General features: G+C 47.1%; 1 protein-coding gene across 1 annotated transcript; it reads left to right on the forward strand.

The window, feature by feature from the left end:
- The first annotated feature begins 2902 nt into the window (after positions 1–2902).
- Positions 2903–20539, forward strand: LOC123032335. The gene is made up of 13 exons (XM_044448144.1): positions 2903–3003; positions 9832–10042; positions 10724–10751; positions 13979–14031; positions 14803–14845; positions 15793–15854; positions 16211–16237; positions 16571–16619; positions 17528–17586; positions 18692–18745; positions 19797–19850; positions 20030–20098; positions 20244–20539. The coding sequence occupies exons 2-12, from the start codon at positions 9865–9867 to the stop codon at positions 20095–20097; spliced, it is 675 nt and encodes a 224-aa protein (XP_044304079.1). The 5' UTR covers positions 2903–3003; positions 9832–9864; the 3' UTR covers position 20098; positions 20244–20539.
- The last annotated feature ends 4570 nt before the right edge of the window (positions 20540–25109 follow it).

A 25109-nucleotide genomic window follows, 5' to 3' on the forward strand; every position in this document is an offset into this window, starting at 1 on the left:
TTCTGTCAAGTGCAGGATTGATTTTTATATATAACTATATAAAATCAAACCCTAATATACAGACACTCACATGAGTAGAGGGAGGAAATACAAGAAGGTGGCTGCTGTTGTAAATTATCATGTATTAAGTTAATATCACGTATTAAGTATTATGTACTTAAACACAGAGAAATTTCCCCAACCTGATGTCCTCCATCAACCCCAGCTGGCGGGACTTGTGGTTCAAAACATCCAGAGCTCAGGAGAAGCTATTTTACCTTTTCTATTTGATGGCCACTTGGCACTATAGTTTATTCGTTTAGTTTTTGAGCAGCAGTTACTGAATTAGATGTGTTTCTTTCTCCAGGGTTTTAATTTTGGGAGCATTTTGTCCCATAGGATAGATGATTCAAGATGGTGACTTTTGGATTCCGTTTATATGATAGGGGTCAGGCATATTCAGTCTTGCTGAACAAAGGCCAAGTCTAGTACTAGGTACAGAGTTCAGCCTCTGCTTTTGCTTGTCTTTAAAGCAAGTTTTATTTATTTATTTATTTATTAAAACATTTTTATGCCGCCCCATTCGCCGAAGCCTCGGGGCGGCTTACAACAATAAATTAAAAGTAATTATAATATAAATTACAATAAATGTAAACATTAAATTAAAAATACAAAAATACAGTATAAAATAAGCCGCCCTGGCCAAATAAAATCCAATAATATTAACAGTTAAAATGCCGCTTGAATAAAAAGGTCTTCACCTGGCGCCGAAAAACAAATAATGATGGCGCCAGGCGGACCTCTCTGGGGAAGTTTCTAGGCCTTGAAATGGCAAAGATGAGCTTGGAAAACATACAAACCTTTTGGTGATTGGATTTGTTGGGTGTCGTTCCTGTGGTGTCCTGCTCATCTCTTCTGTGGGGAGCTGAAACAGATAAGCATGCTAAATAAGCCAATATATTTATGCTAGCCTTTTTGATCTCCATTTGTGTCTTGCTCAATGTAGGTGTTCCTTGACATGTTAATTGTCTTTTAGTACTGAACTCCTCCTTTGGTTTGCAGAGATGGCCTCCATGGCTCTTCTAACCTTGGAAACAAAGGTTGGTTTAAGAGCTGGGCTGTATAAAGTAACATTTATACCTTCCACTCCCTGATGAATGAGATTTCATCAAGAAAAGGAGCAGGCCAAATGCTTCAAAGAACCAGGCAAGGTGTGAGACAGCTATTGCGTTTTCTCTGTTCACATAATAGTGGAAGTGGGTTCACTTCAGAAGTGAGTCTGAAGGAGAAAAGGGAGCAGTGAGAAACAAAGAAGATGGGTTTCTCTTCCTCCACAAACTGTTTGTCCTTTTAAACCGCCTTCCCCACCTGGTGCCCTTTCAGATGTGTTTAACTGCAGTTCTCATCATTCCCAGGTAGTTTAACCAATCAACACATCTGGATGGTATCAGGTTAGGGAGGCTGCTGAAAATCAATGGTAGGCAGAAAGTAGTCCTGTAGATGTTCACTCCCCAGCATTGTTGAGCACTGGCATTGCTGGTGGGGCTTCTGGGAGTTGAAGTCTAAAGCACCAGGAGATTTACCTTCTGTTCACTCCGGATCCAAAGAATAGACCTACTCCATAGCGTTGAGTATTCATGAACAGAGGAGATGCATGGGTGAAGTGCACGTGGCTCCCCCCATTTCATCTACTTCACTCCAGACAACTGGGTAGGTTTTTGTTTTTCTTGGAGGAGCACTGAAATGAGCAAAAGCTCCTCCCCAGCTTGCAGCCTGAAATGGTACAGTCCAGGAAAAGTTTTACAGCTTGATTCTAAGTATACCTTTGTTCCTCTATTCATGCCTGGATAGTCCCTTATATATGGCAATATATTAAGAAAAAAATCTAAATGAAACATCACTGACTCTGAATGCTCCTTATCCACACGCAACTGGCTTTCCTGGGTTTTGAGCATCTTTTCCTCGTGCACTGATTCACCATTGCTTTCTTTGGAAATATAAAACTTCTCTCTCCTGAGCATCACAGCTACAGTCTCTTTCTCAGGCCTCCTAAGTTGCTGTTCCTCAACTAAGTTGGGGAGGCAAACCACCACTATGCATAGGAATCTATGTAGTATTTTGCTTGAAAAAATGCCATTCAGGTTAGCCCCACTCCCACCCATTGTAGTACATACACAGAGCTGGAAGAAAGCATGACTGGAACAGAGTCTACACCAGCTGGGAAGACATGGAGTGGAGGAAAGCTAAAAGGAGCGCCTCGGAGAGTACATGGAACAGTACCAGTTGAACTAAAAATCTTTTGAGCTACCTGTTAAAAGAACAGTTCCCTAGCCTCGCCACTTTCAGTTCACATTGCCTCTGGCACTCAAAGTCACCAGCTTTGCAGAGAAGTTCTCCAAGTTCTTGGTCCACAAAGTGCTGTTGTTCATTGGTTTTACTTGTATTAGCTTGTGTACACAGCAATGTAAGTAAGTGTTTCGGATAAAACACCCGGAAAGGGGATACAGGTGGTTGAAACTGTTCATAGGTGGTTACTTCAAGCTGACTAGCAAATAATCCAGTGTGTCATTCCAAGGCATTCTTGAGCATGGCATGATTTCTTTGGCCAGATTGCAGTGCTCTGGGTTACATCTGGATGGATGGAGCCTCTTGGAATTGGCAGAAAGCTGGTACCTGTACAGTGACTTATTGTATTCTCAGGAGCAAGGCATGGTCTAAAGAAGGCTTAGCAGTCCCTCTTGATTGCTGGGTATTTTTGCTTGTGCTTCTAAATGAGAGAGAAGTTGTTGGTACGTGTTCATTTCTCTCTCTCTCTCTCTCTCTCTCTCTCTCTCTCTCTCTCTCTCTCTCTCTCTCTCTCTCTCTCTCCCCTTCCCACCCCATCATGTTTTAGTGCATCTGCCCTTTGACTTCCTGCTGGCGGCAGTGGTGCTTCCTTCCTGCTCGAGTGACTGAACGGCAGCATCATCTGTGCCACAGCAGAGAAGACCTCATCCAAGCGCGATACTAGGAAGAATCCTACATGTGAGTTTGCACATGGGGGCACAGGGGGAGTTGGGGGAAGTGCAAAAGAGGGTTGTGGTGGGATGCCAAGCATTTAGGAACTGACCCCTGCCCTGACGGTGCCATATTCTGGGTTGTCAAGTTACAGATCCCATAGAAGGGGTGTAATCTCAGATCAGGACTTACCTAGTGAATTGGGACCAAGAAATGAGAAAACGGGAGCAGAGACCCAAGTGGCTGAGCTGAAAGAGAACTATGAGGCAGGATGAGGAGATTTGTACTAATGTGAGCATTAAAAACATTTTATTTTATTGTTTATTTATTTGGATATTTTTATCCCGTCCAATACATTGCGGGTCTCTGGATGGCTTACAAGGTCAACTCCAATAAATACATGTATGCTCAAAAAATACAAAATAATCCATGGCTGAGCATAAAACATACTTAAAATATTAAACATTAAAATTACAGAAGAATAAAAAGATCTTGACCTGGCGCCGAAATCATGTAATGTCAGTGCCAGGCATATATCCTAAATTATGCAAAGTGCTTCCCTCCACCCATGTTTGATTCCCACACTTGCTGCTCTGATGCAATCTGTTTTTTTCTCTTTTCGTAAATTCTCTTAAAATGAGTTGGCTTGAAGTACGTGAGAATGCGAGGATAGCAACGCGTTATGTTATGGCCAAGGACAGAAGAATCAGAATGGAGTGATGAGTTATTCGTGTAAAGTTCCCCCTTGAATTCGACCAGGGTCTTACTCCTTCCCTTCCCAGTGTCACAGCTTGCCCCAATTCTTTCCAACAACTTCTCTGCCTGGTGCCCATTTCCGCACTGTAACGAGACCTGTGGGTTGTGGTTGCTTTGGCCTGTTGCCAGGGCTCCAATCAAGTGGAATGACTGTGGAGAGCAGACCAGGTGTCTGGCTGAATCTGTCGAATGCAACGTTGCCCAGAAGGGTTTGTGCTTTCAGCTCAGGGCCTCTTGCAGGCCCGGTCCCTTTCTCTGCTCTCCCCCTCCCCCTGCCACTCAATCATTCTGGGTGCTGAATGAAGGGATGTTTCAGCACCCTTTCTCCCCCCTTGCATGAGCAAAACGATGCAACTTGCCTTGCAGCTGCAAAATTCTCGCTGCGTATTCCCTCCCACAGCACCCACAACACAGAGCATGGCTTTTGTTTGCAGGCAGCCAAATCCGGCTGTGGGTCGCTATCACTGGTGTGAGTCACCCGTGCTCCCGCTTCTTTTCCCACACTCTGCTGCAGTGAGGGGAAGGAGGGGGCAAGGACCCCCCTCCCAGAGAACATGGGAGCTCCGACACCCGAGCTGCACAAAGACAATCTTCTGTGTTGAATAGAGCACCTTTGCTCATTATGTCACCCTCCAGATATGCTGGACTACAACTCTTAGAATCCCTCCACCAGCACGGCCAGTGGTTAGGAATCCTTGGAGCTCTGGTCCAAAACCCGTGGCGTGCATGAGGTTGCAGAAGGCTGGAATAAAAGCTCTGGCACAACCTCTGGGTGGTGGCATCCCATGGGGCGCTTATCCCAAGTGTGGTCACCCCTTTATTGGCATAAGGGACTCTGCAGAGCGTGTGCTTTGTGTGCAGAAAGACCCAGGCTCCGTTGCCGGCATTTTGGCAAAAATGTTCATGTGAAGAGACTTCAGCATCGCCCATGTTGGCTGACTTTATGGGAGCTGTGTCCCAGCACTTCTGTAGGCCATCTGGTAGGGGAGGGCCGAAATGGGCCGTTCTGGGCTATCGAGACAAGCCAAGTGTGAGAAGGACTAAAAGAGCTTGTTGAAGGGGCATGTCTGATTGACTGGGAGCAACTTCGGCAGGTTGGGCAAGCATTTGCCGAGTGTGGCAAAGAACATTGGGAACTACTGGTTGGTCTCCAGGTGATTTGCTATTGACCAGCAAGGATTTCCAGATTCCAAGGGTCTGACAATTGCAAAAACGAAGATGACTTCCTGAATTAGGTTGCTGAAATCAAGAGAGCTTGCATGCAGGTGCAGGCAGAGGGAGAAAAATGGGAGTAGATTCCAGTATCCGTATTGATGTAATATTTGTATAAAAAATGAGCAGGCTTTTCCGATTATTTCAGCAGGATTATGTGTGTGTGATGATTATTATCTGTGTGCAAACTCTTGTCTAGGTCCTGAGAACAAATTCCCGCTCTACTAAGCTTGTGTTCAAAAGTGCCATTTCTGCCGATCTCTGTTGGCCTTTGGTAGACGCCATTTTGCAGACAGATCAGTTGATGGCCCTTGAGGTTCTAGCGGAAAACAAAGCAGATTCGGCAGACTTAAATCTAGCCTGGCCTTGAAGTGTAATAGTGTCTGGTCCAAGTAACCGCATGATCTTCCGACCTATCACGACATGGTGGTAATTGGTCGATGCGCCGATCTGACAAACACAGAAGTTCATAGCCCACAGCAAACTTCCATTAGCCTTCCTACCTTGATGTATGTCTGTGCCCTGTGGACAATAACTTATGTCTTCTCTTCCATTTTGGAATTCAAGGGAGTGTACATGAGATTCTGGGTGGTTTCCTGTCCAGTGACTGGTAAGAACTGGACCTGCATAGTTTCAATAAGGGTGCTTTCAGACTGTAGCCACTGGCCTGAAAGAGGACCTATGTGTGGAAGCGCAGCGGGTGAATGGGAAAAATAGACCATTTCTCTCTTAGCAATTGTCTCCGACTTCTCCCCGGCACACTTGCTTTTGTGGCCAGGCAACATGCTGTCCCTCAAATCCAGAATTATCTGCACTTTCTCACCATGGAGAGTGACATCCATTTTAACTGTGTTGAGGATTATAGCCTGTAGCCCCGTTTGTATCTTGCTTATGCCAAAATCTACTTCAGCTCCTGAAACCACGAACCCAAACCCATGCCTGCCATTTTCTCGCCACCTCGCCTCACAGAGATTCTTTTGCGTGGCTAAACGCCTCCCCCTGCCCCATGCAGTCCTCCATGGATTGAGCTGGATGAGCTTCAGGCCCCTTTGGTAGGAAGCAGTCTCTCTTTTCACCTATCGCTGCTGTTTTTCCACCTCGTTACACGATTGCTCTCCATGCTTGATTTCAATAATTTAGCTACTGCTATCCCAATGTGGTTTACAAGAAAATTAAAAAGTCTCTCATACAGCATGCTGTGCATTAAATTACACCATTACTAACACATTTATATAAAATATTAATAAAGCATTAAAACGAATTAAAGACCACTTCAACACATGGTTAGAAACAGGGTAGTAGCTTTGGGAAGAAGTGGGAATTTAACTGGTGCCTGGAACGTGTTCTACTTGTCGCCTCCCAGATTTAGAATTCCTCCAGATTATAAATTAGGCGCCACCATGAAGGAAGCCCACTTCCTGGGTGCTTCAAGCTGGCAGCAGGTCACTGGGCAACCAGCACGACTTCTTCCAGTCACCCTAACGATTGCACAAGTCCGTATGGGAGAAGGTGAGCTACCAGCTCGCCCAGTCATGGTTGGGCAGTGACACCCCTGAAAGACAGCTGCTTCCCCACTCCGTCCCTCACAACCCGCATGCTCTGGTCTGCCTTCCCGCTGATGGGCAAGCGCAAGGCATGGCTGCCTTTGCATAGCAGCTCACTCTCTGTGCAGAGGAATCACGAGGTCCTGCAGGTCTGAGTGAACCGAGCCCGTTCCCCTAGAATGTTTCTTTGGCATCACAAGCCAACGGAACGTGCCTGCAGCCCCAATCTCAGGAGCACTTGCTTAAACTTCTGTAAATATCTTGAGGAGAGAACTTCTGTAGATACTTTGGAGGGTTCTTTTTTAATTAATTGTATAAATGACATCGTATCGTATAGATTCTTGGCACAATAGGTGGCAAAAGAAGAAGGGGACGGCAGAGGATGAGGTGGCTGGATGGAGTCACTGAAGCAGTCGGTGTGAGCTTGAGTGGACACTTGGGGATGGTGGAGGACGGGAAGGCCTGGAGGAATGTTGTCCATGGGGCCGTGATGGGTCGGACGCGACTTTGCGACTAACAACAGCAACATAGATGACATGGGATTCTAACTCCAGGATTATTCTAGTCCTGCTTACGTTGGGGATGAAGGCATGGTTGCATTACTGAAACAAAGCTGGAAGTGAAAAGAAATGATGTAGACTTGATTTGCTGTTTTCATGCTGATTTGAAGAGGGCACGTTCTCACATGCCTCATGACAGAAATGCCTTTATTAGGCCTGGCCAAAACATCACAAGAAAAGGGCCATATCTCCTTAGCAGAGAGAATCTGTGCTGCAGTCCTTGGTATCTCCAGGTAGGACAGGAGAAATTCTGTAGAGCTGCTACCATTTGACCATACTGGGCTGGAAGGACCAAGGACCCGACTCAGAAAAGGTCAGCTTTGTAAATAAATGGCAAGCAAGCTTTTTAGGTTTTAATGTTTCTCTTAAGGCCGGTTATGGACCCAAGCACTTGTCTCTCTTGGCTTGCTCAGACATGGGGAACCAGCCAGTCCATGTGTGTTTCTGGTGTCCCAGCACCATAAAAGTGCAATAATTCGAACAAGGCCTGGTGCAGTTGGGGGCTACTGCTAGACTGGAGTGCCTTCCCCAACTTTGGTTGCTACATCGCCATCCCTGGACAGGTAGCATTGAGACGGCACTGTAGAAATGTGCTTCACATGAAGCTTCCTGTGAGGAAGGCCCAGAAGCTCTGGCTAACGCGAAGTGCTGCAACTGGGCTGCTGAGGAGGACAACCTCGTGGGATCACACTGCACCGTGTTGCACTGGCTGCTGATGAATTACCAAGCCATGTATGAAGGGCTTGTGCTTTCATGCAAGATCCTGCACAGCTTCGGACCTGGAGAGCAGCTGGAGTGCCTTTCCCCTTGTTTATTCGCCTGTACATTAAGATGGAGTAGGAATGCCCTCCTGACAGCGCTGTGCTTGCCCGGCGTTCGACATTCAGCGCTCCGAGGGAGGACGTTTTTGTACAGGTCCCCTGCCTTGGGAGTCCCTCTTGCTCCCAAATGCGCTTGGTACCAAGGCTTATGTGCGTTTGGTGCCAACTACAGACCGGTCTGCTCACCCTGGCTCACGAGGCAGTGTGCTTTGCTGCGCCACAGGACAGCCAGTGCGGTCTAGTGGGGAGGTGTGTGGTGCTGGGTCTCGGGAGATCCGGGCTCTTGTTCCCACTCGGCCATGGAGCTCACGGGGTGACTTGGGGCCAGTCACAGACTCTCGGCCCAGCCTAGCTCACAGGGTTGTTGGTGTGGGGATACAACTGAGAGGAGAAGAGGAATTATGTAAGCCATCTTGAGTTCCTTGGAGGGAGAAAATGTGGGATATAAATAAAACAAAAAATAAAATAAAATTGTGCATACTGATGACCTGTGTTACCTTGCTCCCATTCAGTTGAGGGTTTTGGTTGATGTATGATTTTATTGTGTTCTGTTTGTTGTACTCTACGTTGGGATTTTACAATGAAAAGTACACAATAAAATTAAACAATAAAGCATTGGCTATCTCTTCCTATGCTCTGCCATTAGCCTCTAACTAAAGTAGGTGTTAAGAGGAACTTGGAGGCTTTAACTGCTTAAAGTTTTAACACCAAGCCAACTCATCTTTTTCTCTCTATCCCTGTCTGGCACTTGTACTTAATGTTCAGCCTGATGACGAATTCTGAAGAACTCTGGACCCTGCTTGTCATTTAGTGATATTTTGATTGGCCCTAATAGGTATTGCCCTGCTGTGCATTTTGGCAGAATTTTTGGTTTCTTGTTTTCCTTCCTTATGGGCAAACATGGCTGCCTTTGCTTTCAGAGTACAGTAAGACACAAGTAGAATTGGGATTTTTACAGTACCCAAAGGAGCAGAACAAAAAACCCCTTGTGTTTCCCAGAACCTTTTATAATATGCAGAGGCTTCACTGGCAGGTAAGAAAGGATCCTTGACTGATGGATTCTAGAAATGGAAGGATTCCCTGATGCTGAACAGTTCGGAATCCACTGTCTCAAGGCAGGCTCGGGTTGACTTCACGTCTGCTGGATCTGCTTTGTTTTCTGGCTAGAATCCTCCAACTTACAAATACTGACTGATGGGGAAGAGACATCTGCTCTAAAGCATGCGCCAGAAGGATGAGATCTCAAAAGCTCTTTCCTTTCTGCCTCAGGGGCCAGGAACTTGCCTATCGAGGGATATATTCCCTTGGAAGCAAATCTGTTGGGGGCAGCGGCTAGAGGGAAGTGTGGGGTCCCCCACTCTTGTGTATGACTGTACCACATCTTTTCTTCCTCTTACTTCTACCCTTGTGTGCTCTCTCACCCTGTTCCTTCCTTTCTGCCACATCCTTTCCCTCCCTCCCTCCCTTCCTCATTCTTGCTCACTGTCTTTGCACCACCCCCTTGTTCTTCCCATACGGTGGAGTACCAGATAAGCAACAGATGAACACTGTTTCCAAAATCCTGAGCTGATCACTTCAGGAGGGCAGCCCCACCTCCTCACCCCCATCTCCTTTCATTGCTTCGTCTGTTTTTGGCTCTTCTTCCCTGTCTTGCTTCTCTTCCTCTGCACTCCCCCAACCAGTGAGAAATCAGGAATGTGTGCTGCTGTTCTGTAGGCTGAATTCCCAGAGCCAGCAATTTTACTTGTATTCTTGCATACCAGCACTCAAACACCCATTGGGTCAAGTCAAGAAGCTACTGGACCACGATAAAAGCGCCCCAGCTGAACCCTGTGCGTTGCTCCTGATACTTTTGCTGGAACTCGGGAGGGGAGGGCATGGGGCTTATCCATTTTGGTTTTACCTGTTGCCTTGTTTTATCCACTCAATGCACCAATCACAGAATCTGGCTCTTTCCCACAGGGCTGTTGATCTATTGCACTGCTAGCCTGCTCGATGCGGTGTCTCACCCGGAGTCTGCACGTGCCCCAAGTCCACAGTATTTCCACCGTCCTCCTGGCAGGGGCCATGGATGCCTTCCACATGGGTGACATCTTCTGGGTTTTGGCGCTGATCCCAGTGCTGATCGTTCTACTCGCACTTTGTACCGACTGCCGGGATCCTGAATTAGACAGTTAGGTCTCACTCTCCTTTCTGCACCTTCTCAGCGCTGGGGGCTTTGCTAGGCTATGGGTCATCCCATTTCAGCCCCAAAACTATGCCACCGAGTGCCCACTGGTGCCAGTGGATGACTGTGTGTGGAGCAGGGTCCCTGGGCATTAGGACCATGCGGCAGGGGACTTTCGAGCCAAACGGCAGCTGGGGAGGCAAGGGGTGGCAAGATGCACACCCCAATCCTTCCTGCATGAGAATTAGACCTAGAAAAAGGCATCCGCTTGTGTCAGTTTTCTAAGCCCGGGCAAGTTGGGAAGGGGATTTCTATCTCTGGCATGTGGCAATTGAACTTGTTGAACTTTTCACTGATGCCAAAGGAAGCATAATTCCTAAGCTAAATGGCTTGTGCCGGGGCCCCTAAATCTTTTAAGTATCTAGTGACAGCCTGCCTCAAACCTCTCCTTTCCTGGGGAGCCAACAATTCCAGGTTCCTTCATTCTTCACTCTCCAAGAACTTAAAGCAGAAATGGGGAGTATCCCCCCAGCTGGTTTTGTTGGAGTACTACTCCCATCACCTCTGGCCAGTGACATGCTAGCTGGGGCTGGTGGGATTTGGAGTCCAGATCCCATTTGGATGGCCACGGTTTTCTCACTCCTGGGTTGTGGGAATCTGTTAATGGATGTCTTTCTTTTGCAACAGCACCACCTGTTGATGATTACCAATACAAGTAAGTCCTTCACTGTCTTACCTCGAGGCAAAGTGGGTGGCCGGCGGGAAATCTGAGCTTGGACAAATTTGGAGAGGTGGGATCTGTGGGCCAAATGCAGCAGGTGTGTGTTTGGCAGAAACAAGGAGCTATCCTGATGTGGGCAGGTATCTCTCCGCATGTGCCTGGTGGTCCCATTTTATTTCATTTCATGTTGTAAAGGCAATTTGTAAGCAAAACACAAGTGTTTATATATATATATGTATATATATATATATATATATATGTGTGTGTGTGTGTATATATATATATATATATATATATATATATATAAATAAAATTTATTTAGAAAATTTGTAGGCTGTCCATCACTGTCGTCTCTGGACAGCTTACAACATTATCTCAATCCTCAATAAAATAAGTTTACTGTTCCGCACTGAGCATAAAACTAATCTATTTAAAATAAACAAATCTAACATAATTAAAATTACTATATGTTAAAATATTGGTCAAATAAAAAGGTCAATATACTGGCGGGACATGCTGATATTAGGGTTTGAGCTGCATATTCTGTTAACATTTATTATTCTTGCATTTATATCCTACCTTCATTCTACTTGTGAGAAATTCAAGGCATTTTATCCTTACAACAACACCCTTGTGAGGTAGCTTGGGATAGGAGTGAGTGGTAAACTTTGTGGCCAAGTGGAGACTAGTACCTGGATCTCTCAGGTTTCTAGTCCAGCACATTAACCACCCCCCCAACTCCCCATCACATTGGCCCTCAGTATTTCAAGGGTCTTACCGATAGGCTCCTTTGTGAATTGCCTAGACAACTTTGGCCCCAAGTTGTATAGAGACGGAACAACAGCAGCTGTAGTGACAGGCAGAACAGAGAGGCCACTAGCTCAGTAGAAGAGCCCAGTAGGAGTGCAGAAGGTCTTCAGTTCCAGTCCCTGCACAGGAAGGACCGAGTCAAGAGGGAAAGAATGTTGGCCCTGCATTCTGGCTGCTACCAGCTGATGGACATCACCTTCCCTCCTTGGATGCCTTCCAGCTGTGTTGGGTTGCATCAGTCCACCAACATCTGGAGGGCACCAGGTTGAGGAAGGCTGGCATCAGTCAGGCACAACTTAACCACGTTCAGGACACCAAGGCTGCCCTGCTGGATCTGACCAACAGTCCGTCTAGGCCAGGATTCTGTTCACACTGTTCTGATCGCAGTGGCCATCCAGCTGCCTGTGAGAAGCTTATGAGTGCAGCAACTCTCTCCAGTTCCTGTCTCCAGCAACCCATATACAAAGCTCTGCTGCCCCCGGTGCAGGTGAACTGCCGGTCTGACTGCCGCCTAAGGCAGGATGGAAATCTTTGTTCCAAGAACTGCTTTGCTGGTGCAGAGCAAGGCACTTCCTGGAATTTTTAACTTTCTTTGTGGGGCCTGCTTCTGGGTTCTGAGCACCTGCTCTTCAAAATGTGCCACTACACCACTGGGAAAAAGGAGAATGTTTTTAAAGGACTGGAAGGAGGAACACTAGATGCAGAAAGCTAGACTAACAGGGTTTTTCTTGTTGGGTGTCCTGTAGACATAGATTTCTTCTGAAGTATGAGAAGTAACCCCTCCTAGTCTTAAAGTGGCCCAATTACAAAACAGTTTTGCTCCCGTCTCCTATTGTCTGAACTGCTGTTTGAATCCATGGATCTCCATTTCCTTTTAAAGAGAAAGGGTCTTCCTTGGCTTTAGGATGGCCATATGTCCTACTTGACAAAAGATGAACCTTCGCTTGCAGGGCTGCCCAGTTCTGGTTTCAGCATAAAGAACCAGAAGGCGAACCTTTGGTGGTCTCGAGGGCGACACAAGTCACCTGCTCAGTCAGCCTCACAAGTTCTTATTTCTGAATATGCACCTGCTACAGAAGAAACACCTGTAAATTAGCCTGTGCAGATCCATGATCTCCTGTAGCCTTTTTTTGGAGATGTGTTTCTTCTCTTTAGGCAGTGTTTTGAGGTAATGTTTCTAGGCACTGTTTCTAGGTAGTCAAACCTCCAGGGTATGGCTTGACTCACTTCCTTGAGTCACAACCTCAATAGGCATGCTCTGGGAACGCCTTTCTCTCATGGTCGTGGCATACTGCATAGTCTGACTGGTGTGGTTGGGGAACCATTCCTTCTGGCAGCTATTTTACTTACAAAAGAAATAATTGAATTATAGGCAATTTTCACTTCTGCAGCCGGGCAGCTGCAATTTCTATATTAAAAACAAAAAGAAATAAAATCTGGTTTCCTGAGCAAAATGCGTCTGAGCCCAGGCAGAATGAATTTCCTTAGTACAGGGAACCAGCATCTGAGAAAGATGTGAGTGGCATACAGAGAGATGTGACCCCATAGAAAAGCGCAAAACATGCTTGCAATTAATGTTCTTCCAAGGACATCCTGCTTAAATGAGGCACAGTGTCTGACTGTGAAAAAATTCAATCTTTTCTTTAAAATAAGTAGTTCCCCGGGTCATAAGATGAAGATAGTACACAAAAGTCAAGTTGTGAAACAACAATAAAGAAAAACTGCTGGTGACAGTAACACTAAAACAGCCTTTCAGACAATGAAAATTCCCATCTCTCATACCATAAGTAGTGCTCTTAAAGAGGTAGAATTCCAGGTTCTGAAATTTTAACTCCTAGAAGCCTGTGCCTCCATGGCCAGTGGCCAGGAATGCTGGGAATTGGAGTCCAAGATATCTGCCTTCTGCGCTCCCTTAAAGTACATTTAAGTTGGAAGGAAACTCGAGGGGAAGGATGTAGCTGGTAGAGTTTTTGCTTTGAGTCTCGAGGGTCTTCAAGTAAAGCTAAGAAAAACTCCTGTTGAGGGTCAGTTAGCCAAGATGAGAAGTCCAGAATCTCAGACCAGTAGGCTAAATCTGACCTTCCAGAGGTCCCTAGATGGGCAGGCCCCTTCCCTTTCCCCTGGTCCCTGGCCGCCTTTCCACATCCTCCCCTTTGGTGGTTCTCCGGCTTCGGTGCATTCCCCTGCCTCTTCTCCCAAACTCGGTCTGACCCTCTGGCTGAAAGAGCTTTGATCTCCCTTGGTGCCCATGTGGTCGAGCAAGAGGGGGCAGTGGTCCGAGTAGGCAGCTCCTGATGTCCCACCCAGAGCTATGGGGAAGGGAGGAGAAGAGCAGGGGCTGGTTGGTGGGGGCGCCTCTGTCAAGCAGAAATGCTGTGCTCCCCAGGAAATCCGTATTACTCTTTCCCCAGGCCCTCAACCAATGCCCACACCAAGACCTTCAGGGTGCTGAGACGTCCTCCCTGTGAGTATCTGTCCCTTCCGTCCTATTTGGAAATCCCGCTTTTCAGAAAATGCAGCTGTTTCACAGTCATCTTCTCTTACTCCCATCCAAATCTCCTTCTTTATACACCTGCCTGTCCCCTAAGATCCGGGTCAGAGGTCCTTCTCCGCATTCCTCTTTGAAGGAGATCAGACATTACATTCATTTTGGTGTCAGGCCCACCCCTGTTTATTTTCCTGAAAGTTTAAGATCTGGTTATTATTTTGATAGTGCTTTTATTAGATTATTTTTTATGAATGCTGCCTTTGTTTGTTGTATGAGATCTTGTAAAGGACGGGGTATAAATGCCTTCAATCAATCAATCAATCAATCAATCAATCAATGATCGATTTCGGTGGGAACCAAGTACAACTAACAGCATCCAGATTCAATTGATAGGATCAGAAGCATGGCTTTCCTAAGCCAGAGGTGGGCAGGCTTCAGTCCTCAGCCCGCTCAGCCCAGCAAGTGGCCCCCGAGTGAAGATGCCCTCAGCGGAAGGCTGCTCATCCCCCGTCCTTCCTCTGCTTAATTCCGAGCTTTCCTTGATGAAGAAAGTAATTCACAGCCAGATGCTGGGCCCCCAGCCTAGACCTTTGATATGACTTCACGTTGTCTGAGCCTGTGCTCTCCTTTCACCATCTCATGCTGCCGCTTCCCTTGGGCATGGAAGGTGAGCAGAAAGCTGGAATCTTGCCCAGGCCTCTTGCAAAGGCTAACGGTGTCCTTTTTCTGTCTCGACCCTCCACACAGCACCCCCTTGGACTGCCATCCAGTCCCAGCCGGACCCACGAAGGTGAGCAAGCCCTGAATGTTTGTGAACACACCTTGGAGCAACGCTCCTTCCCGTGCTGTTGTGCAAGTGTGTTTGTGAGTGAGCCAATATGCCTTCCAGCCATGCGCTTCAGTCTGCCGGTGCCTTTCACAGCTTTCTCCACCTGTTTGAACAGAGGAACTGTGATCTAACCCAGCCAGGTACATTTAAAATCATACACCAGCCTTCCCTGAACCCACACCCTCCAGATGTGTGAGCCTGCAACTCCCATAACCCTGAGAATCATGGGAATTGTAGTTCAGTGCATCGGAAGGCACCAGGTTAGGGTAGGCTGACAGTCATAGTGAAGACAGGCAGACAAAGTTAAAAAAAATCAGATGGCTGTGTTGATGCCTTGTTTAATCTCTCTCTCTCTCTCTCTCTCTCTCTCTCTCTCTCTCTCTCTCTCTGTGTGTGTGTGTGTGTGTGTGTGTGTGTGTGTGTGAGAAACAGACAGACAATGTATTGTTTGGATCATCTGTAAAGTTTATGGATCTTAATCATCCATTCAAGACCAAGCCAGCTGAAAATACTTTTCATGAGCACAAACAGCTCACAAAAATATACTGCTGTTGGGAAAACCCATTTTCCCTCCAGCTATTGTGAGGTTCACATGTAAACTCTGAAGAATGGATGCTCTGGGGGAGTGGAGGGGATATGGAGACGGATGATACGTACCATTATCCTTGCTAACCAAAAAGTCCTGGTACTTGAACCCTGCACTGACTGTATCTCGAAAATAAAGCAATGTCGGCTTGACCATTAGACAGAGTGAGTTGGCTGCTGCAGGCAGCAGAAGCAGGGAAATTCCTGGCTACGCTGGCCGGAAATTATCAGGGTTGCAGGTTGAAGAAGACTTCCCTAGGTCTTCATGCCCTTTCACACAAGTATTAACCTTTCTCCCCCCATCGCCCCATTTTTCACTGCAGGGGCCCTCCATACACTCTTACCAATCAATCGGCATCGTTCATCAAAACCGAAGGGGATAATGGTGAGTAGCAAAATGCATGAGGGCGGCCATTTCGGTGGGAAAGGGTGCCCTGGGGCGTCTTCTCCTGGACGGTCCCTTCCCTGGCCACTTAGGCTTGGACGTTCCCCTTGTTGGAATGCGTGACCCTTGGCAGACCTGGTCCCATGAAGCAGATTCGGTGGGAGGGCACAAGGAGCATGTCTGGGGGGCGAAGGGCTGGCCTTCCCAGCCTGCTGGTGGGGAACTCTGCAAGTTAGTCCAGCACATCTGGAGCACAGGCGGTTAGAGGAGGCTGCTTGTTCGTTCGGTGTTGGGTGGCCTTAAACGGTGACCTCTTTGTTGCCTTTTTCATATTCTTCGATGCACCCTCTTTTCAGAAAGTGTTCCCAGCTATGAAAATGAAGGTAAGTAGTAGCAGGAATCACCCCCTTCCTGCAATGCCTTGGCGAATGCAGCATGGCTGGCTTGCATGAGACATCTGAGGCGACGGGCTCAGCAGGCACTTTTCCTGCTGTGCTCTTGAGTTCTGCCGTGGTGTGTTTTGGGCCAGCTTCTGTGAGCAGGGCTATGATGCTTTCCTCCTGGGGGTCAGCGGGACGATGTTCTGTGTGCCTGGTGGGGCTTGGGGGTTCTGCGCTCTGCTCTGCTCTGCTCTGGGGACTCTGCTCTGCTCTGGGGACTCTGCTCTGCATGTTGAAGTACATGCAGGACACCTCTCTTGGTCTCTTTGATTCCAGAGCAGGCCTGTACCATGGACAATGAAGAGAACGACATCGACAAATACATGTAAGTCCTGGGATTGGGACAAGCCTTACCAGGTCGGTGTTTCCCTGGCCCTTAAGTCTGCAGATGCCAATGGACTACAGTTCTCATCAGCCAGGAACATGGGCCAGGTTGTCTGGGGATGATGGGAGCTTGGGGCCTACAGCACCTACTCCCAGTGTCTCACTCCCAGACTGGCCCATTGTTATGGCTGATGGAAGATGTAGTCCAGCAGTGTCCTGGGGCCAAAATAATGGATCAGAGCTAGGAATAGGCATGGCAGTTTATTGCGTAAGTCTGGGGGACACAATGGCCAGTATTCCCAACTACTGACCACCGTGGCTGGGGGTGAGGGGTGTTGTAGTCCGGACCATCTGGGAGCTACCTCTGAGCTTACAAGGAGGTGCTTCACATCAGTGACAGTGATCCCATCAGCCCCAGCCAGGATGGCAGGTGGTGAGGAATGCTGGGGGTTACTGTGCCACATGTTTGGGGGGCACCAGGTTGGGGAAAGTCAAGACTGTAAAATCCCAGGCCGAGACTGCAGTGCTCTGCAGCCTGAACTTGCCTCTGTTCATTCTGAGCACGTTTGCATGCACCGTTTTTGACAATCAGCCCCAGACAGTTCACCATCCAAAAGTAATGGCTTATAGTTGAGTAGACAAGATACAAAAGGGAAACTGGACGTAGAGAGCAGAGGAAAAACTGTCCATTCAGGTACAGCGGCAGCTGATGCAGGCAATTCTGGGGAGGGGGCGACTCGGTGGCGTTTCGGCTCAGCCTGGTCGAGGCTCTCAGCATCACTCCTTGGCCCAGGAGAGGGGCTGCCAGGCAGCGTCAGGGGTGCCGGGAAGCGAGGAGCCTCTGGGCCCAGCTTGGGACAAGGCGGCTGCTTTGCTGCAGAAGCTAAACGGGTCTCTTCCCCCACACAGTGAGGTGCTGCCTGACGTTCCACTGACAGAGCAGAGAAAGGAGGACCATGCCTCCTCAGGTGAGTCAGCAGCGGGAATGGCCCTGGCCCCCCTGGCATCAGCCCTGTGCTGCCCTCTTAAATGGTGCTAGGTTAATCTGCCGCAGCAATTTTTATCCTCTAAAAACTTCTCACCTAAATGAGAAAATAGATTGGAGGACGGTGGGGTGGGGTGGGGGGGGGCAAGTGTTTCCTGCAACATCTTCCTAAGATGTCATCACCTGATCCTTCCACCTTACCTCCAAACCTTGCAGTGGGATTTCTAAATCCCTCTTCTTCGCTGGTCCAGTGTTGTCCTCGTCTTCCCCCACACTCCAAACTTTCTAATTAAAAAGAAACTGCACCAGGTGGAAGATTCTGCAGCAGGCGTTTCCTACAAAGGCATGGGTTTTTCGCAAGGAGCTGCTAAAAAAAGAAGTTGCTTTTGTGCCCCTAGAACAGTCTTTCTGTACAACCCAGCCAGCATGGCCAGTGGTCAGAAATGCTGTGAATTTTAGTCCAAAACATCTGGCAGAAGGCAGGTGGGGCGAAGGTAGTCCTAGAAATCCTGGAAGGCCTTTGCAAGTCCAAAGCATTTGCTTGTGATTCTTTGCGTGAGTCCATGCAATGGGCTGCCCCACCTCTGCACTCAGTATTTCCTTCAGGGAACTCAGAGCAGCTCACGTCATTCTCCCCACTCAGGTGCTTCTATTTCCACAACAACCCTGTGAGGTAGGCAAGGATGTGGGTAGGCTGTATGCTCAAATCCGCCACAGAGTGTTTCATGGATGAGCGGAGAGTTGGCTTCTGGACTCCTCATTGGATCCTGGTTGGCTAGGAGAGTGAGGGTTAATCTTGGCACATGGCTGGCTGGGGGTGATGGGGCTTGTAGTTCAGAACATCTGGGCTGTGCTAAGTTGGGAAAGCTGCACTAGCCACTGTGGCATTCTTATGAATTTCCCCCCATAATAAAGTATTGCCTGTACTGGTGACAACAGATACAGTAATGTGAGGGGGTGGATAATTCTTACTCTTGTCACAACTGTTTTAAAAGTCAACTTTTTCTAGCACATCTCTGTCTTAACCCACATGCCCTCTTGCATCCCATCACACCTACCCACCCAAATACCTGATCTTTCTCTTGCAGATTCTATAGTGGAGCAGTATGAGAATATACCTGAGTCCCAGCGGCATTCCCTTGGTGAGTGGGGGAGGCGAAGAGGTCACAAGATGCTGAGACCGCATCTAAAAGGAAGCCTCGTTTGCACAGAATAACAGCATCAAAGGAAGGACTGTGTACTTTCAAATTGTGACTGGGAGAACAGTCTTGAATGAGTTGCTACATTTCTTTCTATTTTTAAAAGGACTGAATACCTGTTGCAAAACAGCCACTTTTCTTTTCTAGGCATAAAAGATAAATATCAGGATTCAGAGAGGTGCAGGGATAGCATCCTGGATGGAAGTTGTTTTTGGAATTGGCTTCACTCCTCAAGTGGCCTATTCTATCTTATTATTTATTTTTATTTATTTATTTAGACAACTTATATGCTGCCCCATCTCATGAGCCTTGGGGCGGCTACAATTCTCTTGTGCACCAGCTTTCTCCAAACTAGGTCCTTCCATTTATGTTGAACAACAACTCCCATCTACAGGTGGTTGGGGACAATGGGAGCTAGGCACCGAGGAACACGCCTTTTTCCAAGCAGTCCACGGTTTTGCATGCTGATGGGAGGTCCTGGCCAAAACATCTGGAAGACCACAAGTTGCTCATCCCTACCTTCAAGCTTGCATTGGTCACAGACTTAAGATAGTGGACTTAAGAGATGACTGATGCATCACTTATTAAATTGATACCTGTTTTTTATTATTCTATAATCCAAAAGACTGAATACTGACCCCAGAATTAGATTCCCCATGTCACTTATAAGAATAAAAAAGAGAGAGAAAAGAAAAAAAAATCAAAGAGCCACCAAGAAGTTCTCTCCCCAAGATATTTACATCGCTTTAGGCAGGTACCCCTGGGATTTGGGGCCTCCAAGCACCTCCAGTTTCTCCATGAAGCTGAGACCTTCTGCATGCAAAGCGAGGACTCTGTGCTGAGCTACAGGCCCTTCCACTGTAGATCAAAACATCTGGAAGGACCAAGATGGCTCTGCACTGTGCTGACAGTGCTAGGATGGGGGACGAGGTGCTGATGTAGCGCCACTCAGCCTTAAGTGTAACAATCTCTCTTTTGCTTCTTACCACCACAGGTGAATATGTCAACGTGCTAGAAGCAGAGGCTACTGTCTTAGATCCCTGTTTTGGTGAGTGAAAAAAGCCAATAAAAGTTGGAGATGAAGTTCTTCTTTTCAGCAAAGCAATAATTCCCCTTCAGATCTCTTTGTTTAACTTCCTGAAGGGAGGGAGGGAGGGTGTGTGTTGTGTGTGTGTGTGAAGTGTTCTCCCCTCCCCTCCCTTTACATCATTTTCCATCTTCCTACAGTTAATATCAGTGATCGAGAAAGTGAAGATGACACTCCAGACTATGAGAATGTCCGCCCTGGCCTTTGAGGTATCTAGATGACTTTACCTGTGACCAGGACAACCCTGGAACATGCATGTTAATACCACCAACTCCTTCTGAAAAATTTATAGTAATTATAAGAGTGCCTTTGAACGTGTGTGGATCCTTAACTACCTTCTCTTTCCTTCCCTAGGTTGCAAGGTTCAAGGCAGCATTTCTTGGTGACTCCAAGTATCCCTGTTCGGGATGGATCTCCGTGGAATTTGTTCGCCTTCTCCCCCAGTCACCCCAAATGTCACCATAACTTATTGTCCTCCTTTGCACCTTGACTGACGCATCCTGAGAATTCCCCATGATCTTCGGCACCTGAGATTTAAAAGCACAACAGGCCAAGCGGCTTCCCGTTTCTCCCCACTTTCCCAAAGCAATCTGGGTTGTTCGGCTAAATTCTCTGATTCATTGTTTTTTGAGCTAAATAAAGGACCAGGAATTGGATCATCAGTGTGCTTAAGGGGAAGTTGGGCAGGGTTGGGGAGGCTTGTAGTGGGTCAGCAAAATGTAACGGGAGTCGTGCCAGACCATCCTAGCAGATGCTCATTTTCTGGTGTGGATGCTTTGAGTATGGTGTGCTCCCCACTTCCCCAAGTGAGTGTGTGTTTGAGGTTTGCTTTCTTCAAACGAGAGGTCTGGAGGCATATGACACATTTTGTAATAGTTGCTATGATATTTGCAAACGTGCGAGAAGACGAGCAGCAGGCACAACTACACGTCTGCTCCCGTGTATCAGATGGGAAGCCGCCTTGCTGTCAGTTCCATTAGCTCTTGACTGGCAGGCAGAACTTACTCTGTCCTGTGCTGAAACAGAGGGGCACCCCCGTGACTACTGTCTCCTCCTCCTAACGGGAGACACTAAGGATGGAGCCAGAGGTCTTTTGCGTGTCAGGCAGATGCTGTATGCCTGAGCCGTGCAGAAAAAGGCCCACGCTCTCTTGCCTTCTGCAACTTCTGGATTTCTCTCTTCAGAGTTGCCAGCTGCTCTCCCCTTCCCACATACACACAACTTCCCCAATCTCTGATTGTATCATTTCCTGCCATCAGCTGGCCATCTGAGCTATTGCCTCCTGAATTATCTAGCTAGCCAGCTAGGGGAGGAATTGCTAAGTCACACCCAGATGCACAAAAATGGATCTATTTGAATGAGAGGGTCCCCCCCACCTGTTGCCTCTCCTGTGGGGCAGGAGTTCGGCGTCTCTGACTTCTTTTTCCCTCCCTCTTCCATCACGGCTTCTGTTACTGTGGATGCTTCATTTAGTCCCCGCTGTTCTTGAAACACATACGAATGGGGCATGAGTAGGTTGTGCTCCTAACGCTATTTGCTTCTGTTCATAACATCCAAGACAAAGGCTTTCATGAAAAGCATCAGTGTCCTCTTCTTGGGCCTCAAAGCATCTGCATGTGTTGATCCTGCATTATAGTACAGAACGGCCATCACTGAAAAAGAGGACAGAAGGATACAGGGATGCATGCAATGTGCACAGGTTAACTCAGAGGCTGAAGTGTAGAAATCATAAATGAAGCAGGCATACAATCAGTGGGTTGACTTTATCACATTGCAAACTAGAAAGCCCCCCCACCACACTCCACTCCCTAAGTAAGGCCATCAAGTCTAGAGTCTTAAAAGTGCCTATTTGCATTACTGAAATCGACATATCTTGCCAGCTGTAGGGGAACAATTCTGGAGGCCACAGTCAGCCCCCATTTTATTATTACAACTCCACTGATATCTATTTTATTGTGCTTCCTGTGTTACATAGCTATACCACCTTTCCTTTTGGACTGTAGACTTAATGGTCTTCTGGCGACCCTGGTGGACAGTAAGTAGGCAGGGGTAATTATAGTAGTAATAATAATATAGTAGTATAATACAGTAGTAATAATATATTATTTCAAACTAGCTTGCCAGCCGTGTTGCTCATTCTGCCCGGTGTAGCTCCGGACATCTGCCCCAAAGTCCTGCTCGGATGGCACCACCAGTAAGCAGATGCTGCTGCCAAGAACATTTGTGTTTTGTCTGTGTGTGTGTGTGCACGTGCGTGCGAACAAGTGCGCATAAAAAAAAAGAAAACCACACAAAGGAAGCAGCCAATCTGGATTCCGAAAGCAGAGCAGTAGATGCTTGCTTAATGGCCAGTTCCACCCACCTTTTTGCAACTTTGGTTCTGAGGGAGATGAGGGACAGTGGTGAGGTGCACAGTTGTAACTAACATAACGTTAGGGTAAGAACACATCCTACAGGTTCAAGATGTTCCCCACCTGACTGGCCAGGCTAGTAGGGCCAGTGCGAGCCACACGTTTCTGACACGGCTTGCTGCTTTCGCCTTCCTGCTTTCTTCCCGCTTCTTTTGCCTCATGCTCCTATCCTTCATGAAGCAAATTGCAGAACTTGCAATTCACCCCACAGCAGGGCAGGCTCTTGCACAACCCCACAGAATCAGGATGCAGAATGTTGTAAACGCTTGCAGAAAACAAACTCAAACAGGATATGTCAAAGATACCATACTGATATCTGAATTTGCAAGTTCCTGCGGAACTTACAAGCTCATGCAGAATGTTGGAGAAAGATTATAAATTCTCTTAGTTCTCAGTCTTGGCAAAAAGCAGTTATATGAAAGTAGGTAGTGTGGGAAATGTAATATCAGAAGGTTGAATAATTTAGGTATAGCTGGAAGCTGTAAGGGTGTTGGTGAGAAGATAACCACAGACATTAAAGGGTCAAGGATGAGTCTTTGATCTATTTATCTCCATAAATTTGTTAATTAAAGTTATCTAGAAATGAAAGTGGGGTCAGGGCAGAGAAATTCCAAGACCCATGAGATGTGACCAAGCAGTTGTAGAAAGTTACGAGGCAAGGAGTTATGGCGAGATGATGATAAGTTTATTGAGAAAGCTTAGAAGAAGAGCCAACTCTCCCTTCCTTTCTGTTCCTCCATCGTTTGGGGCAGTTCCTTTGCATTCACCCTGTGTACACCTGGTTTCCTTGACTTGCCTTTTTTTAATAAGGTGCTGCTGTTTATTTTTCCATTTGAGATATTTGTACCTGTGCTTTTCAAGACTCATCTTCCTCCATGCAGTGATTGCATTAACTTACATGAAGGGAGAGGTAATGGACAAGTTAAGAGAAAATATAGTGTAAACACCAGGAAGTACATGACTGCAATATTTCCCCCTTTTGCATCACAAAAAGGTTATTAAGGAATACTGTGAACAAGAGAAAAAGGTGTAAAACAAATAAAATAGCATATGCTATGACTACAATGTTAAATACTAATGTGGATTTTTTTCACCAAAAACTCTGTTTTGATCCTATATCACAACCATACCAGCACAAACCACCATGACAACATAGGTTTTCAAAGCAGAGTATATCCTAGTGTAACCATAGTTGAGTATTTAGGGGATTTTACTACATTAGATATTACAGTAATAATTTGAGATACACTGATGAGATAAAAGAGACGATGCAGCTCACATCCCATTTAGAAATGTTTCCTTCCCTGATTGCCTTCAGGAGGTAGATATTTGTCATCGGGAACCAGAAAAGCAGCCACTCACGAAGACACATGAAATATGGAGTGTGAGGAATGGCACATACTCATGACACTCCTTTTTAATTCGGCACAGCAATTCCAATTTGGAGAAGTTGTACAGCCGGAAGTGTCTGTGCTCATGGGTGTGTACACTGAGCCTTCCTCAGCCTGTGCCCTCACAATGTGTTGGATTCAAACACCCATCATTCCCAGACAGAATGGCCATTGATGGGAGTTGCAGTCCAGCACATCTGGAGGGCAAGAAGTGGTGAATCGAATGTACGTTTGTGCGCAAACAGAAAAAGCAGAACACGGGAGCAGGTATATCCCAGGCCTCTCAGTTTTAGATTAATACTTGTACGTGTGTTTTGTTGGTGTGTGATGTGGTTCTGATTTAAATATCATTGCTAAGGAAAGTTCCTCTTTCATTTCCCTGCAAACTCCTTGCAGAAATCCAAGGAAGATCTGGGAGATTCCGTTTCATCCCCGCTGTGTCTTGGCCATTTGGAGGTCTTGGGCAAGCGGGCTCAGATCACAAAGGCCACTGGAGGCAAAGCTGCAGGAGTTCACGAGTAGCGAGTGCAGGATGCTGTTTGGCTGCAGCCTCCCACGCGTCCTCACCCCAGTTGCATTTCTTCATATTATAAATTGGCTTCAGCCCTACTTTGCCGAAAGTCCTCTGACCAGCCAGTGAACACTGGCAATAGTTTTGTTACCGAATTCAGCCAGTCAGCTGCTAGGGCAAACCCGGCTGGACCCCAGGCCTCCGTCGAAAGGAGCCTGAGACAAGACTTAGAGCCAAAAGCAGCTTTATTCTAGTGCACTCTAGAATAAAGCGAGACGAAAGGGGATGGTCAGCCCAAAGCAGTGTCCTGAAACTTGCACCTCAGTACGTGAGTTTGATGCTCTATGTAAGCGATTAGGTCACCTAATACTGGACACATCTAATGCATTAATACATCAATGCATGAACATCCCCCTGCAGTTAGCCTCAAAAAGACCTTTCTTCTGTCAAGGACCAGACGTTTCCCATGTCTAGTTCTTATCTGCTCGAGAGTCACACAGGTTGGCCATGTTCTTTCTCCCTGCACAAAATAGCTTTAGCAGGACATCGACCTGCCCTGCTTAAGCCGGCTTCAACAACCTTTCTTCTTTCAGCCCAGAGGTGTAAGTAGTTTAGTGGGGACTGTAGTAAGGGGTCAGAAGCACGTTGAAAAGCACTCCTGATTTTTCAGGGCACAAACCTCAGGGCGGTACCCTGGAGAGGGCAAACAGTTTTCATCCTCGTGAATACACAAGTCTATCCCTCTCCACCCCCATTTCATGAAGAGGGGAGAACCTGCCATGAGCCTTGCGCTTTAAGACCCTCCCACTGGATTCTGGCTGGGGTACAGCGGGGGCGTCCCCTGGCTTTGAACGTGCTGAGGCAGCTCCTGGAACGGCGGACGAGCGGACAAGGAGAAGCCTGTTGC

Source organism: Varanus komodoensis, unplaced genomic scaffold, assembly GCF_004798865.1.
Source record: "Varanus komodoensis strain SLA01 unplaced genomic scaffold, ASM479886v1 scaffold53, whole genome shotgun sequence".
NCBI lineage: Eukaryota > Metazoa > Chordata > Lepidosauria > Squamata > Varanidae > Varanus > Varanus komodoensis.

Excerpts from the sequence above, each read along its gene's own strand:
- LOC123032335 (XM_044448144.1), top strand. The coding sequence starts at position 9,865 with ATGCGGTGTCTCACCCGGAGTCTGCACGTGCCCCAAGTCCACAGTATT. Across the intron at positions 14,846-15,792 it reads TCCCAGCCGGACCCACGAAG|GGGCCCTCCATACACTCTTA; the intron begins GTGAGCAAGCCC and ends TTTTCACTGCAG. Across the intron at positions 17,587-18,691 it reads GGAGGACCATGCCTCCTCAG|ATTCTATAGTGGAGCAGTAT; the intron begins GTGAGTCAGCAG and ends TTTCTCTTGCAG.